Source organism: Arvicola amphibius, chromosome 4 (assembly GCF_903992535.2).
Source record: "Arvicola amphibius chromosome 4, mArvAmp1.2, whole genome shotgun sequence".
Taxonomy (NCBI): Eukaryota; Metazoa; Chordata; class Mammalia; order Rodentia; family Cricetidae; genus Arvicola; species Arvicola amphibius.
In genome coordinates, this window is record NC_052050.1 from 87887635 (window position 1) to 87904936 (window position 17302).

Sequence of the window (17302 nt, forward strand, 5' to 3'; positions counted from 1 at the left end):
CTGGTTCCGAGTACACCCCCACCAACTGCTGAGCTAGCAAACCTTGAATCCACAGAGGTGGGTGGGCACTGCTGTCATTTTGAGTCCCAGCTCTGCTGATCACCCACCTGGATACCTCACACGGACTCTTGTCCTGGGTTGTCCCTGATGCCTCTTCCGGTAGCTTCTATGAGTGTATCAGTCTTCTTCAAGGTCACACAGTTGGAAATGCTACAAGTCAGAGTCCCAGTCCCAATGTCCTACTCCTGTGTCCCAGTCCATGGAGATCGTTGGCCTTCGCAGCCAATCCCCTTGGACAGCCACCCAGATACATGAAACCCGCCTTTCTCCCTCTAGGTCCCTGGCAACTTCCACGTGTCCACGCACAGTGCCACAGCCCAGCCACAGAACCCGGACATGACACATATCATCCACAAACTTTCCTTTGGGGATACACTACAGGTGAGCAGGGGGGCAGGGTGATATGGCTGTGAGCTAGTGTACTGGGGTTCCTCCCTAAGGGTCACCTACACAAGGTTCTGTTCACTCGGCTCCTCTTTGTCCTGTCTTCTGGGGTGCCACCAACCACACAGCAGACCGAGATGCTCAGACTCAGAACTGGGACTAGGAGGGAGGTGGACTCCAGGGTTCAGCTCACTCCCCTCATAGCTGTCCCATTCCATTTTCTGTTGTTATCACTGAGCAGCCCAGACTGGGCGGTGTTTATTGAACAGAAGTTTATTCTCTTTAATGAACAGAAGTTTATTCACAGCTCTGGAGTCTCTGAAATCAAAAGCATCCTGCCAACATGGTAGTATGGAGAAGACGTCCTTCTTGTTACATGCAGACATGACCAAGGCCCATGATGTTCATTGACACGAGGCCCAAGTAAGGGAGCATCAGACACGCTGCCCTCTGTTTGAAGGGCCAGTCTATGCCATACCCAGCCCTTTGTTTTTATATGAACAAACTCTCAAGTGGACTTTTCAGAAAAATTAATCAGCATGTGACCCCAGAATGATACATATAGACATGAGATGCCAAAGGCCTGTGTCACCCAAGATGACTCCTCTCAGCTGGCTAAAAGCCCAAAGGAATCTGTCTGAAGGAGGGGACCAGGGAACTGGGTTTGTGTGGGGAAGGCCTATGCTAGGTTGGTGAAGGGTTTGCTGATGGTTTGAGGCCACTGCCACACCAAACATACATCCTTTATGAGAAAGAAGGATCCATGAAGCAAGACTGTAGGCAAGGAGGCAAGGGAAGGGATAAACCTGGGCAAAGACGACAGGGACCCAGGCTAAGGCAGGGGAGAAGGCAAGAGGGCAGATTGGGGCTGCATGTGGGCACATAACCAAAGGACCCCAGCTACCCTCTGCTCTACAGGAATTAGAGCCAATCTGTGTCTTCTGTTCACTCAGAAACATCTGTCAGCCACCTAACTGTGTGCCAAGTCTTGCACATGTTGATCAGGCCGAAGGTGGTCCCTGCTGGTGTGACTCTTCCAGGCTGGAGGGCACCCCACAACACCTCCATCCTCGGGGTTCAGGAACCAAGTCTTCACATTTGGGGTCCCGAGGCAGCAGATGGACGTACTGCTGCCCTACCCTGCCCTGACCATGTGCAGAGAGTGTATTTCTGCTGACTGTCAGCAAGCATCAGCCTCGTGGGGTCAGCCTGAGGGTCATGTCACCCGCCTTCTGCTCCCAAAGCATTCTCTGCAGGAGCTGATCCTCCTACTGCCCTGCTCTCCCTCCCTTCCCTCTTTCCTGGGGTCCCACAGGCCTGTCAGGCCCAGTCTCCAGGCTTAGACCTTTACAGGACCTGCTTGCTCGGCCCTCATTCACTGGACCCAGTGGCGCGCTCCACATACCGGGCACACTTGTTCTGCAGTAGGCCTGGTGTCATCCTTGAAGGAGAAGGGGAATGTGGGTCTTACCCCACTTCTCCAGCAGCCCCTGCCTGGGGACAATCTGATTACTGATTACTGATTAATTGTCCATTGTTATACATACCCATGTGGACGTGTGGGGGTGTCTCTTCGTAACTCTTGTATGTCCCCTACAGCTGACAGTGGGAGACCACAACTCTGCACCCCTAAACTGGTTCTTCTCGGGACCTTTCAGAGGGCTGGGAGGGTCATGGAAGGAGTATGACACAAAATGACCCTTTATCTGGGTTTCCTCTGCAGATTCTTAGGGACATAGACTGAGTTCATTTTGGCTCAATTGCCAGCTCAGCTGTTTGACAAGTTGGGGAGCTGCTCCAAGCCTTGCTTTGCTAGTCTGTAGAGTGGGCTAAGAGGTCTATTTTTAAGTGACAATAAATGAGTTGACACAAAGTGGCCAGGACAGAATAGGTGTTTAAAGTGGCAAGCAGATTATGTGGCCTGCACTGTCTCTTGCTCCCCAGACCTTTGTATGAGCCAGTCCCTGCCTACACTGTCCTTCGTGACCAGATGGTCCCTGGCCAATCCCCACCGACAAGCTGAGGCTTGGAGGTGGCAGTCTTTAGGGACTGTCTCTCACTCTCCCTGCTTCTCTGCAGGTCCAGAATGTTCATGGAGCTTTCAATGCTCTTGGTGGAGCAGACAGACTCACCTCCAACCGTAAGTATCCCAGCATAGAGCAACCCTCTCCCCAGGAGCCCTCTCACAGCGGGAACACAGTAGCCAGAGGGGCAGGAGGGCTAGTCAGGTGCTTGCTGCAATCCAAAGTCATATCCTCGAACCGTTCCTTTCCCACAGCTGCCCTGTCTTACGGGAGGGAAGAGGGAAGAGGGTAGCCTGTCCCTAGGGAAGGAAGATTGCGGCCCTGGAATATCCCCAAGCTCTGACACCAGCTGCTGTCACTGTTGTTAATCACTGCTTTGCCATTGTCCTGAGTGGAGGTAGTCACCTGGCTCCCATAGAGTGATAGCAGAACCAGAATCTACTCTAAGGGAACCAGCTCCAGAGGGGGCCAATAGGGAAACAAGCTGGCTCCTCCCCTCCCATTCCCTTCTTCATCTCCTGATCAAACCCCTCCTATCAACCATTGGCTTCTTCCAGAGTTTTAGAGAGCACTGTATCCCAACTCAGGGCCACAGAGTGCACACACATACATACATATGTGTCCATTTTTATACATGCCCATGTGTACCTGTGTGCATGCACACACACAGTAAGCTAAGAAAAGTAATGTCCCCTGGGTCACTTTGAAGAACCATATTAGGGGGCTAGAGAGATGGCTCAGCGGTTAAGAGCATTGCCTGCTCTTCCAAAGGTCCTGAGTTCAATTCCCAGCAACTACATGGTGGCTCACAACCATCTGTAATGAGGTCTGGTGCCCTCTTCTGGCTAACTGTGTACTAAATAAATAAATAAATAAGTAAGTAAATAAGTAAATAAGTAAATAAATATTTTTTTAAAGAACCATATTAGTATTACTCCTAGTGTGTGATAGGGACCTGCATCCTGGAATGTGGCAGCTGCTGGCCATGATGCCTCACGACTGTTTGGCAGTCAGACATCAGATGCATGTTGCTCAGGCACAGTACCAAGTTCTAGAGACCAGGAGGTGAACGGGTGAAACAAACAGTCTCCATCGGCTTCCATTCTGTGTTGTTGACTTGGAAAGATGTTCGTGATACCTGGTCCTTGAGGCAAAGCCCCAGTGTGATTCCATGACATCTGGCATGTTATACTTCAGTGGGACTGTGAACTGGTCTTCTGTATACAGTAGACATAAGGGTAGTTTTCATTTGTGTGTGCGCGTGTGTGTATGTGCGTGTGTGTGAGAGACTGCCTTTGTTTTATATAATTAACAAAATATTTCAGTTGTGTATTTTGCTAAGGCATTCATTCCTTCAGGCTTTATTCCTGGGTAATGGAAATTTGAAATTTGAGACATGTACTTCAAGGTGGTCTTTGGCCTCCTGGTTTAATTATAGATACTGAGCCCATCACATGAGCATCTCTGAGGGTGTGAACTAAGGTCTGCCTTTGACACCAGGTTCCCTAGCTCACAACCCTGAGAGCCATTGCAGGCATTGAAAAAGAGCTTAAAGGCTAGAGAACTTTCCTCCAACTTTTCTGGGGTATCAACTTGATTCCAGAAGTGCTGCCCTTTCCTGGGGAGATGTCAGGGTCAGGAGGAGACAGGGAGTGAGCTTGTCAGCTCTGGAAGGTTCTCCATGCCCACCACCCTTACACATGAATCTGAAGATAGGACTGACTTGTGGGGAGTGGGACCAGCATTAGAGCCCAGGAGACTCAGTTTCCATGTAATTTTAGCTCCGTGGTTCCCAGCCCAACATTCTAGAAGGAATAAGAAGGAGAGACATTGGGCCTCTATTGGCGTCCCAAGGTCTGCAGGGCTCAGTCCTTGCCCGGGAAGGCTGTGGCAGCTCTTGTTCCGGTTACCTCATGCCCGGGGAGGCAGCTCTGGTTCCAGTTACCTCATGCTTATCAGCAGCTGATTGATCCATTCTCCATTCATGCCTTTGTCCAGTCATCCTTCTGTCCATTCATTCATTCAGCAAGATTTACCGCTGTCCACTCAGTACCAGGCTCTGTGCAGGATTTCGGGGGCAGGGATATCAGGCTCAGGTCTGTCCTCAGCATCTCCCCAATCCAGGCTGGAGGAGAGGAGAAGCTGGTTAAAAGGGTCTATCCTCAGCATCCCCCCAATCCAGGCTAGAGGAGAGGAGGGAGCTGGGTGAAGGGTTATGTTGAAATATTGCAGGGCTGGATGGTCAGATGTTTATTGATAAAGAAACGAGAAACTGATCAGATTTTTTTTTATTTTTGCAATGCTGGGACTACAGCCAATGCATGTGTACTGAGCCCATCCCCCATCATCAGGGATTGATCAGTTCTTACATAGTTCTTTCTGGAGGATTCTTTTTGTTTTTCTTTCTGAAACCCAGAGCCCAATTTATTTTCAGAACAAAAGCAAGCAGACAGTGCCCATAATGAAATGGGGTCTTTCTCGAACCCCACCTTTCCCCCTGGAGAGTTTCGTGGGGGTTGGGAGTGGTGAGGAGTGCTGTCCTGCTGGTCTCTCTCTAGTCTAGGTAAAGGGATATTTGAAGCTACTCCGTTTCCTGGAGCTCTTTCTAGATAATTCTGTGTGGTCACACGTTAAAGAGAACGTGTCCCGTGGCCCCATGCTGATTCACGGCTTGGCTCTTGGAGATAATGCCTTCTCAGCACCCTTCTTTAATGGTTGCCCCATTTCTGAATATTATATGTTATGTAATGCAGATGCAAAGATTCCCAGCAAATGGAATTAAATGCTCAGGCCGTGGCATTCCAGAGAAGAGGGAAGAGCTCTCTGCAACGCCAGCAGGATTTGAGCTTAGGATGGCATGCGGGACCACCTGCCTGGCAGTGCCCAGCCCGTTTCATCTTGTTTTGTACTCCCTGCAGCCCTGGCCTCCCATGACTACATCTTGAAGATTGTGCCCACAGTATATGAGGACAAGAGCGGCAAGCAACGTTACTCCTACCAGTACACAGTGGCCAACAAGGTTAGTGGGCTGTAAATGGACTGAGCATTGCAATTGCGCCCTCTGCTGGCTGAAAGAAGAGGCAATGCCCCCGTGCGTTCTGCTGAAAGGAGTCTTGTGGGGTTGGGGGATAGATAGTCCTACCAGGCTCATTCTCTAGTCTAGGTAAAGATGAAATACTTAGTCCTTGCCTTTGTGGTGGCCTCAGTGTCCAGGGGAGAAACTCTAACAAGGCGATAAGAAGTGATGTGTTTGAAACAGCAGGCAGAGGACTGTCCCTCCATGTCCCAAGTCTGGCATTTTCTGGTCCTGGTTTTTGCAGGTGCCTGTTGATCAGCACATGGCAGATGCTCTGGCTCAGCCAGGGAACCATATCTAGGTGGCTGTGATGTTCCAGGACCCTAACACTATAGGAGACAGACAGATCTTATGGGAAGCAGAGGGACATCAGAGTCAAGGAAATGAGATGACCCTACAGTTAGTGGGTTGTGCCTCTCCAGAAACAGTACTGCCAGTGTAACTTAAGCACTTGGAGTAGGGGGAAATCCCTGCCCCAGCCCAATGGATGGGTTTCCTGTTTGCCACCAGTACTCTCCTGTTCCCGCTGTTGCAAGGCTACCCAACCTCTAAGTAAATGACAGATGTTTAGCTCAATTGACTATAATCATGATTGGGGTGAGCACTATCATGTATCAAGTACTTAGGAACTAGACATCCCCCAGCTCCCAGCCTCCATCACCAATTTCTTTGTGTGTGTTTTCTCTCCTCCTCCTCCTCCTCCTCCTCCTCCTCCTCCTCCTCCTCCTCCTCCTCCTCCTCTTCCTCCTCCTCCTCTTCCTCTTCTTCCTCCTCCTCCTTCCTCTCTCTCTCTCTCTCTCTCTCTCTCTCTCTCTCTCTCTCTCTCTCTCTCTCTCTCTCTCTCTCTCTCTCTCTCTCTCTCTCTCTCTCTTTTTCTTTCTTTCCAAGACAGGGTTTCTCTGTGTAGCCCTGGCTGTCCTAGAACTCAGTCAGTAGACGAGGCTGGCTTTGAACTCACAGAGATCTGCCTGCCTCTATTTCCCGAGTGCTTGGATTAAAGTTGTGCCGCCACCTCCTTGCTTCCGTCACCATTTTCAGTCACCATGCCTGATAATGGGAGCTGTTGTCCCCATTTTACAGATTTGATCACCAAGCAACTGAGAGGTAGTCACAAAGTTGTATAGCTGCCACATTGAGATTAGGACAAGGTTCTCTGGGGCTCCAGAGGCCTGCCTGCTCATCCACTCCATCGGTCCAGTCTGTCTGTCTGTCATGGGGCTGTCCAGGCTCACCCGCTTGGGAAGCTTGTCCCTTTGCTCTGGTTTGCTCTGATCCATAGCTCTCTCTGGGGAGGCTTTTTTCTTTCGTTCATGATGTCACAGATGGCGTCTAGCCTACTCTCTTCCCTGGCGATGTAACCAAACCCGAAGACTAGGTAATAATATAAAGAATAGAAGTGGATTTATCTCATGGAACCGGAGAAGAAAAGTCAAAGCTATTGTCCCCAGCTTTTGCTGTATCATCACACAGTAGTGGGCAGGGCACGGAGAGACACAGGCACACTAGTTTAGGAGAGAGCATCTTCCTCTTCTCACAGAGGCACTAATGATGCCATTGACACCCCACCCCTGTGGCCTCATCTAACTCAATCACCTTCCAAAGGCCTCACCTCCAGTTCCCACCACTGTGTACCTGTGGGTTGAACTACTATGCTTATCCACTGAACTACAAAAGAAGGCTGATGTAAACTCAGATGTGGAAGAGCAGTGGTGTACGTGCTCAGCATGCACAGGCTCTGGGTTCAGCCCCCAGCATGGCAACAAACAAATCGTACGGCTCTGAGGGGGTGGGGAGTGTTTAAATCGTTATACTCACTGTAACCCCCCAGTTGCTGCCCCATCTGAGCAGGGAGCATGGGGGGCGGGGCTCTGGACCACACTGCCCCGTCCCAGCCCAGTCATTCCTGTTTACTTGTTTATAATATGTCCCCAGTAGTTACTTCACAAGATCGCTGTCAGATGAGGCAGTATTTTCAGAACTCTGCCTGCAAAGGCGACTTGGGTCATTGGTGCCAACTGCTGCTATTTTTCATTCCGTTTCTCACCCCTCAGCTCTGAGCTGCAACCCAGACAATCGCCCTGCTCTCTCAGCTCGCCCCTGGGAAGGCAGAGTTTTCTCTGCCCCCGAGCTGCTGCCCTCAAGGGGCCGATGGCTGGAACAGCTCGCATTCTCCGTTGCTTTGGCCCCAGCCTGTCCTATGAATGGAAGTGGCTGTCCAGGGGGAGGTTAGGACACAGTGGGGTCCATGGGATCATCAGCCCAGCTGCTCAAGACCAGCTCAGGGGACACAGGTGGGGCTTGGGGTAACCATCATCCATCTCCATTTGTTATGAACAAGAGAGGCGTGCTCAGAACTCATGCCCTCAAGGGCCCAGACAAGAGATCCTGTGGATCTTCAACTCTTGGATCCCAAGGCTGCGATGGGAATAATCAAGCCCTTCAGGAGGGGGTGAGACTGGTCCAAAGATAGCCTGTCACTTTCGCTCTGTGGTGGCCATTTAGTCATTGCTGTGTTTTCTTAGATGCCATGGCGAGCTGACCACTTCACTTTCCAGTTCTCTGTGCTGGCCCCGCTTTGTAAGCTCAAGCCCACGTGGCCTTTGTACCCTTTGCATGCACGCATCAAGCGGGATGTCTTCTGAGCCATCAGGTGTGGCTTGGGCCTCTCCAGAAACAGCACTGCCAATGTAACTTAAGCCCTTGGAGTAGGGGGAAATCCTTGCCCCAGCCCAGTGGGTGGGTTTCCTGTTTGCTGTTGCAGGGCTACCCAACCCCTAAGTAAATGACGGGTGTTTAGCTCAATTGACTATAATCATGATTGGGGTGAGCACTATCATGTATCAAGTACTTAGGAACAAGACACCCCCCCCCCCCAGCTACCTGCCTCCATCACTAGAATGTCCCCTCGGTGAGCCTTCCAGATTCACCTTGGGAGAACTGACAGTTCATTTATGGCCCCCTGAGCACTTGAGGTCCCCCCCCCCCCACACACACACACAAACACGGTTGGAAGTTAGTAGTACAGTGACGTCTGTCTCCCCAAGCCTGGCGGCCTTGATGCCGCTAGGGGAGGGGCTTCATCACCCCAGGAATCCCAGAACAGCCAAGATACTCAACAGAATAAATGACTAGATTTTATGTGACCAGGTAACCCAAGGAGAAGATGCTCAGACTGGGCCCAAAGCTTTCCCGGTCTTACCCTTCAGATGTGCGCTCAGTTCTGGTGCCATTTCTAGGTTAACTTGGTCCATTTCCTACAGCTGAAGGGATCCAGAATGCCTCACTGTGCTGCCTGTCCTGAGGCCTTAGGAGAAGGAATGAGAGGAAGCTGCCTGGACACCCTCATGCGGTCCCCACCCCCACCCACCTGAGGCTGGCTCTGCTTGTAATTCTCCCATCACCCTCCTCTTCTCTCCTATAGGAGTATGTTGCCTACAGCCACACGGGCCGCATTATCCCCGCCATCTGGTTCCGCTATGACCTCAGCCCCATCACGGTCAAGTACACAGAAAGGAGGCAACCGCTCTACAGGTTCATCACCACAGTAAGTCGCTCGGGGGCGGGGCCAGCCGTGCTCCTGCTGTGGGCTCCCTGTCTGGGCAGCCCACACCTGTTCTTGCTGGAACCAGACAGGGCCTGCTAGGCCCCAGTTGAACTCAGGTGGTTTTGACTACCAGACTGGGGAAAGTGTCCCCAGAAGCACGCTGGAACTACTGGCATTTCTCCTGGCTGATATGTGCTGGGAGACACCACCTAGCACATCTGATGAACAAATCGTATGGCTCTGAGGGGGCGGGGTGTATTTAAACCGTTATACTCACTGTAACCCCACAGTGCCGCCACATCTGAGCAGGAAACATGGGGGGGGGGGGCACTCTGGACCACACTGCCTGGTCCCAGCCCAGTCCCCATTCCTGTTTACTTGTTTATAATATGTCCCCCGTAGTTACTTCATGAGATCGCTGTCTGATGAAGCAGTGTTTTCAGAACTCAGCCTAAGATGTCCTAAGGGAAATCTCTACAGCCTCCAGGGTCTTGGTGATTTTCTCTTTTTTTGGTGTTGTTTCATGGAAATTATTTCCAGCATTTGTTTTTGTTGTTATTTTTTGTTGGGTTTTGTTTTATTGGGTTTGCAGTCCTGGCTGTCCCGAAGCAAACTCTATAGACCAGGCTGGCCTCAAACTCACAGTGATCTGCCTGCCTCTGCCTCTGTCTTGAGTACTGGGACTAAAGGTGTGCGCCATCATTAAAGGCATGCCTCGATGGTGTGCCTAACTTCTCATCACGTCTTCTTTCACAGTATGGCCGTCCTGGCTCCAGCATGTCCTTTCTTCCTGCTTACTTGTCTTCTTTTGTTTTTCTTTCTCTCCACCTTCTCTTCTGCTCTGGACAGCATTAGGATATCAGTTTAGTTTTACACTGATTGTTTCTGTCGTGTGAACAGTTTCCTGGCCTTCAACTCACCACCCTTGTATGGAGCAGGCGGGTCACAGCGCCTGCTCCACCCAAGAAACTCCAGCGCCCTGGGGTAAGCCAGGGTCAGCAGAGGTGACAGACAGGACTGCTCTCTCTACCTGTCAGATTTGGCTACTGAGGCCTAACGATGTATGTACTATCAGAAGGCCTTGCGCGGGGTGAGTTAAGAGTCTTACTGTGATGTAGGTGTGTCTTCTATCTATCTGATGATTTCATTGGATAATTAATAAAGAAACTGCCTGGCCCATTTGATAGACCGCCCCTTAGGTGGGTGGAGTAGACAAAACAGGAAGAGGAAGTGAGGTAGAAGGATCAGTAAATTGCCACGCCTCTCCTAAGTGAGGCAGACTGTCGTGCCTCTCCTCAGAGAGAGAGGCCAGACGCAATGAAGCTCCAGCCCAAGATGGATGTACGCTAGAAACTTCCCGGTAAGGCACCACTTTGTGGTGCTACACAGATTATTAGATATGGGTTAATCAAGATGTGAGTAAGAGGCAGAAAATAATGGGCCAGGCAGTATTTAAAAGAATACAGTTTCTGTGTAATTATTTTGGGGCATAAGCTAGTCAGGAGGCCGAAAGCAGGGCGGCGGGAAGCCGGCCCGCAGCCCCTCCACTACATTACTGTGTCGCCCAGGCTGGCCTGGAACTTGTAGGAATCCTCCTGGGCTCAGGAAACCTCCACATGAGCTTCCAACTGCCACTTGGCCCAACTTCATACTTTGAATGATAGTTTGAGATCTGGGGTGTGAATCCTGGCTGGTTCATTTCCTGCTGTGTTAGTCAGGACTTACAGAACAGACAGGATCTGTGCAGCTGACTGGGTGGTGCATCGCATCAGGCCTGGCTATCTCCAGTGACACACTTGGTGAGAAGTGTCCCTCTCCATCCTTTTCGGTCTTTTCATCTCTCTCTGTCCTGCCTGGCTTTGTTCGCGGACTGAATTTACCCATAGAAGCTCTCTATTTCTCAGTAATTCCATGCCAAACCCTAGAAAGGACAGTGCTCTCCTTGTCTCAGCTGAGAGGTCCCATGATGTTTTTCTGTTCTTCTGACTTGGAGGAAGGAATTCTCTGCTTGCCCTGAGCTAGGTCTCTTGCCCTCTCTGGAATCAAAGATTGTCAGGGAGCCGGGCGGTGGTGGCGCATGCCTTTAATCCCAGCACTCGGGAGGCAGAGGCAGGCGGATCTCTGTGAGTTCGAGACCAGCCTAGTCTACAAGAGCTAGTTCCAGGACAGGCTCCAAAGCTACAGAGAAACCCTGTCTCGAAAAAACAAAAAAACAAAAAAATAAAAACAAAAAAAAAAAAAAAAAAGATTGTCAGGGATGGCATTCATCAAGACGAAAATCAAGGCTAGTTACTGGGAGAGGGACGAATGTGTGCTGCAAGGCACGTACGTGGTCAGGGAGGTGTCTGTGACATGGCCATTGCTTCTAACCGGTGACATAAGAATAATGATCTTTGTTCTTGCTACCTCCTGGGCCTCTGAGGCTCGGAGAGCATCCTGGAAGGGGAAACTCTACAGGTGGATACAATGTGTGTCATAAGCCTAGGGCTTGGGTAAGCATCAGAACAGCCATTTGCCATCTTCTGAGCACGTAGGAAGCCAAAGCTTCTGTTGAACATATAGTGCCTGCATAGAGCTCAAACACCACACACAGGCTGGAAAGGGCTTGCCACCCATGTTAGGAGGAATGGTCGTCAGCCTCTGTATAGAAAGACCTCCATGCCAGCAAGTGGCCAAAGGAGCCAGGAGAGGGCTAAGAACCACTCTTCCCTGAGCAGACCGGCAAATCCTGCTCCTTTCACTTGGACTTGAAGAAAAAAAAAGAGAGACTCAAATGGTAAGACCTATCCTACCTGCCCAGTGATAGTCAAAGCCTGCCACTCACCACAAAGATGGAGAAGAGATCAAACTACGGACCCACACATAGGAGGAGATTTATAAAACTTTTCAACTCCACATCAAGGGATTTGCGAACAAAACGCCTTTACCCAAGATTCCCCCCAGGCGAGCACATGCTAAGTCCATGTGGGTGTTGGCATGTCCCAGTCTGTTTCCACCGCAACCCGTGAATAAGCCAGACACTTAGATAGGAGCAGATGTCCTCCATGCTTCCAGGCAGGTGTGGCCTACTCCTCAGAGGCCCTGGGGGCTGTACTACCGCTGACACACCGCACTGCTAGGCTGAGAAGGCCCCTCCATGGGCCCCATCCCCCAGTTCCCATTTGTTCCTGGGAAGCAGCTGAACCTCTGAGCATCAAAAATCCCTTGGCAAGTGGCTGAGAGATGAAACGGCTTTGGTTATTTGCCTATGGTTTGCTAGAATTTGTCGTGCCAGGCCTGAGGGAGCCTGGCCTTCCAGGAGCTTCCCGGTGGTGTGGAACACTCATGTCCAACACTGCTGTGTCACGAGAACCTTGCTCCCGGGTTCCACAGTGGCAGAGAGGAGGCCCTCGTACCTGTTCAGCAAGGCCTGGACATGAAGGAGAGAAGGTTGCCTTGAGAAGAGCCTTGTGTGTGTAGAGACACCAGTCCAGCAGTCTTTTGATGGCCAACCAGCTCTCTCCTTGGGATGAACTCCCTGCTAGGTCAAGATGAACCATTGACTTTCCAAGAACTGAAGGTTCCACAAGGCCACAGGAACGGCCTTCTTCACCCAGTGTGACCCCTCCCTTTATTCTTCTCCCTTTGGCCCCCAGTTTGTCTCTGCCAGGCCCACCTCTCCTGAAGTAAGACCCCATAGATCCTCCCCGACTTGCTAACCACACTGCTCCATGGAACCTCGTGACATTAGCTTGGTTTGTTTGCCGCATGCCCAAGGCTACCATCTTGGTTGCCATGGCAACTGTAAGATCAGCTCATGAGCCAGCTGGCTCCCGGCAGATGGCGTCATTATGGAGCTTCAAAGCCCTTTGTCACGGGGCAGCAGATGTGAGGGTGAGGCTAGACCTCAGACACGCTGCACAAAGACCCCTGGAGCCTGCAGAGGGTGGGTGGGGCTGGGGCCGAGTGGAGGCACCTGCCATGGGCTGTTCATCCCCTCCTTTTAAAGTCAAACACTTGTGTGTGAAGCGCCACGCTCCAAGTGGATGTCCTCTGGAAATAGCTCCTCAGAGGGGGCCGTTGGAGAAAGGCTTAGGCTGAGATGTTGTCATGTGACGGCTTCAGAGGAGAACAACTGTGGCTGGGCTGGAGCGAGGGGCAGAGCTAACAAATGAAGCTTTTTCACATACCTGGTACCTGGCTGATTGTGGGCTCTCCTCAGGGTCAGGTCTTCAGGGAACATGCCTGGTAGTATCCAGTACCAGGCTGCCTAAGGCACCTCTCTCTGGGTCCTCACAAAACCACATCAAACCTACCCCTCCTGCTCTACCAGTGCATTCTTCTGCCAGAAGAATAAGCATTGCATTTGGCTGTGTGCACATGCCTGGATCTCCCCTACCCCTCCATATCTGCTCCCTGCGTTTTGCTAAAGCCCATCTTTTGAGTTTTAAGGGGGCTGTGGTAACAAATTGAATAACTTGAGGTGTCAGATCTCTTTCTTTGTATGGTTTATTTTGAGAGCGGGAATACCCAGAAGCTATTAAGTGCCAGATTGGGTTTGGCATGACCAAAGGCTGGTGGTATGCTCCCATTGAACATGATCATGCAGCCCTTTCAACCGAAAAGACACTTAGGGGACTCGGGATGAGGGCGTTTGGCTGGAGTAAGTCCCACGCCCCCCATGTTCTTTCCGTTGTCCTCCCCCACACTTTCCTTACCAGGAAAATAACGTTCCATGCTTTAGATTGCACTCCACAGTTGTCAGGGCCAGCTATAGCCTCCAGGTGTCATGACTCATCTACCATGGTGGCCCAGCGTCCAGCACGGTGCCTTGCCTGGACTCGGGTGTCCACAGGTGTGTAAAGGACAGCTGCTGCAAGAAGTGATGGCAGCTGCCTTTACTCAGCACCTACTACAGGCAGTTTGGTAATTACTCCCTTAACCCTTCCAGGAACCTCAGTAGAGATTCTCCTGTTTCTGTTTTAGATAGGAATTCAACAAAGGCTTGGAGAGGTAAGGAAACTCTTCCAAGATCATACAGCTAGTGAATGACGAAGCTGGGACTCAACCCCCATGCCTTGTCCCCTTTGCAACATCTCCTTCCCAAACAAGGGCTCTCATGCATGCTCCAACAACAGAGGTCCCAGAAGTCATAAAGTCCTTGGTCTAGGACGCTAACGTTGTTTGACGGTCACTTTTACCTTGGCACTGAGACACCACAGTAGAAAATAAACTGGCATTACCACCATGCAAGCACGCACACACACAGTGTCTCCCTGAGGCTGCATGGCTAACAGTTTCCAAGTTCCCCTGCCCAGACCTGTTTGGTTTCCAGCTGCCTTTTGTAGCAGATGTGAGGAAGTTGATTAGAGACAACCTTCAGACCTACAGGAACGGGGGCATAGGTCAGTGGTAGAGCCACATGCTTAGCATGCTAGAAGCTGGGTGTTTGATCCCTAACACTGTGGTTTGAGGGGAGGCATTATTTGGTTGGTTGATTTTTGTCTGAGGCTTTAGTTTAGTTGGAAAGTGTTTTATCCACAAGCATGAAGACCTGTGTTCCATCCTAGGATCCATGTGTCAAAGCTGGGGCATAGCACTGTGCACTTGTAATACCGTAGCTGGTACAAACAGCTGGCTCCTCCAGGCTCACTGGGCAGCCAGCTTAGCATGCTTGGCAAGTTCCAGACCAGGGAGAGACCCTGTCTCCAAGACCAAGGTGAATGGCACCTGGAGTTGACCTCTGGCATTTATAGACATGTATATCACATGCACATGCGTGTGTGCGCGCACACACACACACACACACACACAGAGTTTTACCCTCCTCTAAGGTAATGTGGGTTAAGAAAGGACCACTTTGCCACTTGGGCAGGGGGCAGCCTTCACAGACCCTGTGGATGTCTTGCCCTCCTCTGCCTGCTTCTCTCCCCTGAACCAAGAACTACAGGTTTGTGCCCACCTTGCTCCCCTCTGCCACCACCACTGTGATATGCAGACTAGAACAAAGCCCAGAGCCTGTGATTCAGGGCTGAGGGCTGGAGTGTACAAAAGCCCTGGGATCCTATACATCTGGAGCAACTGAGCTGCGTATAAGGGCAGATAGAGGGGAAGAGCCCGGATGAGGCAGAACTTCTCGTACTCATGTCTCTAACATGGGTGGAGGGATAGAGGAGGAAAGACACTGGGCATCATGGTCCAAGGAGGTTTAGTCCCTATGATGTGTAGTTTCTCACTTCCCAACCTCTGCAAGCAGGGCTTTCGAATGTCCTGATCTCAGGATATTTGCTGTGCAGATCTCTGTAGGAGAACTGAGAAAGCAAGAGGAGATGCTTTGAGAGGTGGGGCCAAGGTAGACCAATAGGAGAAACACCTGCAGCCTCCCACACCTGAATTGGTGATGCTTCCTTTCTTGGTTGCTGTGTGACCTTGGACAAGCCTTCTCTTCTGTGGCACAATTACAAGAACTGAATGGGAAGACAGAAGAGAACATGGTCCCAGGGCAGGACATAGGTACTCAACCAAGGAAGAGCTTTAGGGTAGGGCAGAAATGAGAGGTTTCAGCTTTCCCTCAGACTTTTACGGCCTGAGGGTAAGGGGTCCAGAAGACATGACATGCAAAGTGGAGGTCACTGTCTCTTCCTTCCTCCCATCCCAAGCCCTCCAGAGCCCAATCATTAGCTTCAGTTCCTGATGCTGCCCCCACCCCTCTGGGCCCTTGCCTCTGCGACTTGGGTGTTCTCATCTGCGGCTCCAGCCTGTCTGCCTCCGGCAGCATATGATGAGACTTTGTTCATTATTTATTTCCTCTGACTGTGCCTTTTCCACAAGCTTTGAAACCGCACTGCCTGGATGAGGAAGGATGAGCAGTTCCTGGCATTTGTGGTCACAGAGGTCTCATAGCCACCCCAGGCGTAGGTGAGAGAAACTGAGGCCCAGAGAATTAAACTGGCCTTCCTGGCCAAAATCACAGAGCTGGCTTCCATCCAGGAATGTTTGCCCCAGCACTTCCTTTCCTTCCCTCTGCGGAGTGGCAGGGATGCAGGCTTTGTCACAGAAAGCCACTAAGCAGTAAACATAGGCCCAGGAGGGGCAGGAAGATGTTAGTCCCGGTGGAACAAGAATTCAGCTGTCTAGCCCAGGCCTTCCCTAGCATAAGGAACTAAAAGCCAGAGTTAAGACATAAAGAAATACATCTTTTAAAGTTATGCTAGGGCGTGAACTCCAGGACAGGACACTTACCTGGCACGCTCGAGGCCCAAGTGCTGCTAAGAAGAAGAAAACAACCTAGGTTTGACAAAATGGTAGCTCACTGTGTAAAGGCCCCTACCATGAGGCTGATGACCTGAGTTTGGTCCCATGTGGTAGACAGAACTGACTCCTGCAAGTTGTCTTTGGATCTCTGTGTGGGCACCGTAGCCCTGTGTTTGTAAGTAGATGCAATTTAAAAATTAATTGCAAAATGAAATGTTCAAGTAAGCTGGCTTCATTCTGGTCTCCACAGAAGGTTGGGAAGCTGTAGGGTCTGGGAAGGAAGGGGCTGGGTCAGAGAAGAGGATGCCATTATTTGCTTCTCTTGGGCACCCTGGGGCCTAGGTGAGTCAGTTGTCCTGCTCTTGTTCCTGGGACTGGGGCTGCTGACCAGGGTAGGGAGGCAGGCACTAGCCATAGTGTCCCTTCCTGACTCAGCGGCTCTCCTCCCTGACCACCCCTCCACAGGGAGGCTCCCTCACCCCAGGTGTTCCTCTGTCCTGAGGCCTGGGGGAGACAAGGGCCAAGGTCAGCGGCATTGGGGTGTGTGCATGCCTCAGATGGTCATTCTATGATACACTAGTCTTGAGAAATGGTCTTCCTGGTTTTAAAAGCATAGAAACTGAGGCATAGACACTAGGAGCCTGGTTCTATAGACTCCCAAGACCAGGGTGTCCTCAGGCTGAGTACCTCGCGGCCCCAGGCTGCACCACCCAGGCTTAGAGATTAAAGGAGCCGCATGGGATGGGTGAGGCTGTTGCCTGACCCTGCTTCACAAGCCTTCACCTTCACCCCACCTTTGCACCCACCTTTGCACCAGCTCCCAGAGACCTGCTAAGAGCAGAATGGGGAGCCTGTCGTTCCTTTGCTCACTCTCAACCCCATTCAGCTACTCCTTGTTCATTCTTGGCATCCCCTTGCTGTCTACTTATTTAGCAAATGTGTTTTGAGCGCCTGCTCTGTACCAATGACTTCTGCCTTCTC

At 51.1% G+C, this 17302-nt stretch overlaps 1 protein-coding gene across 2 annotated transcripts in view; it reads left to right on the top strand.

Annotated features, from left to right (window-relative positions):
- Ergic1 (endoplasmic reticulum-golgi intermediate compartment 1) overlaps nt 1-17302 on the top strand; it is a 104276-nt gene that overhangs the window by 78818 nt on the left and 8156 nt on the right. For both annotated transcript variants that reach the window (XM_038324961.2, XM_038324960.2), the window contains exons 6-9: nt 337-441; nt 2524-2584; nt 5387-5487; nt 8966-9088. In XM_038324961.2, the coding sequence (XP_038180889.1) occupies nt 337-441; nt 2524-2584; nt 5387-5487; nt 8966-9088 (390 nt within the window). The remainder of the gene's footprint in view (nt 1-336; nt 442-2523; nt 2585-5386; nt 5488-8965; nt 9089-17302) is intronic.